The sequence below is a fragment of the Eimeria necatrix genome, genomic scaffold (assembly GCF_000499385.1).
Source record: "Eimeria necatrix Houghton genomic scaffold, Enh_scaff3451, whole genome shotgun sequence".
NCBI classification, from domain to species: Eukaryota; Apicomplexa; class Conoidasida; order Eucoccidiorida; family Eimeriidae; genus Eimeria; species Eimeria necatrix.
Window position 1 is genome coordinate 1 of NW_013653967.1, and position 1,316 is coordinate 1,316.

A 1,316-nucleotide genomic window follows, 5' to 3' on the forward strand; every position below is an offset into this window, starting at 1 on the left:
AGCAGCAGCAGCAGCAGCAGCAGCAGCAGCAGCAGCAGCAGCAGCAGCAGCAGCAGCAGCAGCAGCAGCAGCAGCAGCAGCAGCGTGCGTGTGCGTGCAGGTGACCTCGCGCCTCAAAATGCGGCGAAGACCCGAAACCCCTCCCGCAGTGCTGCGGCTCGACGGCGAGGGTTTAGACCTTCGCGGGGTTTGGGTAGATGGCAAAGAAATCCCGGGGGGCCCCCACCAGGGGGGCCCCCCGGGGGCCCCCCAGGGGGCCCCCCAGGGGGCCCCCCAGGGGGGCCCCCCGGGGGGCCCCCCCCAGGGGGGCCCCCAGGGGGGGCCCCCCGGGGGCCCCCGGTACAGCGTGGACGCCGAGGGGGCCCTGTACCTTCCTGCTGCAGTGCTGCCAGCAGCAGCAAACGAAAGCTTCGAAGTGAAAACCCTAGTGGTTATAAACCCTCGCAGCAACTTGAAACTTTCTGGACTTTACTTGACCAATGGTCTTCTTTGTTCGCAGTGCGAAGCAGAAGGGTTTAGGAGGATTACCTTTTTCCTGGACAGGCCCGACGTCACGGCGGTTTACAAGGTCCAAACCCTAAACCCTCACAAACCCTAAACCCTAAACCCTCACAAACCCTAAACCCTAAACCCTCACAAAGCCTGAACCCCAAACCCTCCCAAACCCTAAACCCTCCCAAACCCTAAACCCTCACAACCTCAAAGCCCTCGCACAGCCTAAACCCTCGCGAAGCCTAAACCCTCGCAAAAATATAAACCCTCGCAAAAGTATAAACCCTCGCTAGCGCTAAACCCTCGCAAACCCTAAACCCTCGCAAACCCTAAACCCTCGCTAAACCCTAGAAGCCCTCCCCCGACCCCTCAGCCATATTAAACGAAAGCCGAAACCCTCCACTCTTCACGGTCCACTTTTCGGATTTCCCAGGGCTTAGGGTTTAGGGTTTAGGGTTTAGGGTTTAGGGTTTAGCCACCACGAGGGTTTAGACCCAGCCTGCACTCCCGAAAGTGGCGAGCTCCGGACTCCCGGCGCCCGGCCCCCGCAGGCTGCCAGCTCAGGGTTTAGGGTTTAGGGTTTAGGGTTTAGGGTTTAGGGTTTAGGGTTTAGGGTTTGTGCAGGTGCGGCTGGAGGCGGACAAGGCCCAGTACCCTACTTTGCTCAGCAACGGCGACCTCATAGAAGAGGGGCCCCTCGAGGGGGCCCCCCAAAGACACTTTGCTGTTTTTTCGGACCCTTTTCGAAAACCCTGTTATCTGTTTGCTGTTGTTGCGGGGCCCCTCGAGTGCATTCGAGACACTTTTACCACAAAGGTCCCAAA

The 1,316-nt window shown here is 59.4% G+C and overlaps 1 protein-coding gene across 1 annotated transcript; it reads left to right on the plus strand.

The window, feature by feature from the left end:
* On the plus strand, positions 1-1,316 carry ENH_00045620 (hypothetical protein, conserved; the record flags this gene model as incomplete). The annotated part of the gene is made up of 2 exons (XM_013580976.1): positions 1-568; positions 1,117-1,316. Coding segments are annotated over 2 exons (768 nt in total), but the record flags the coding sequence as incomplete, so codon positions are not given.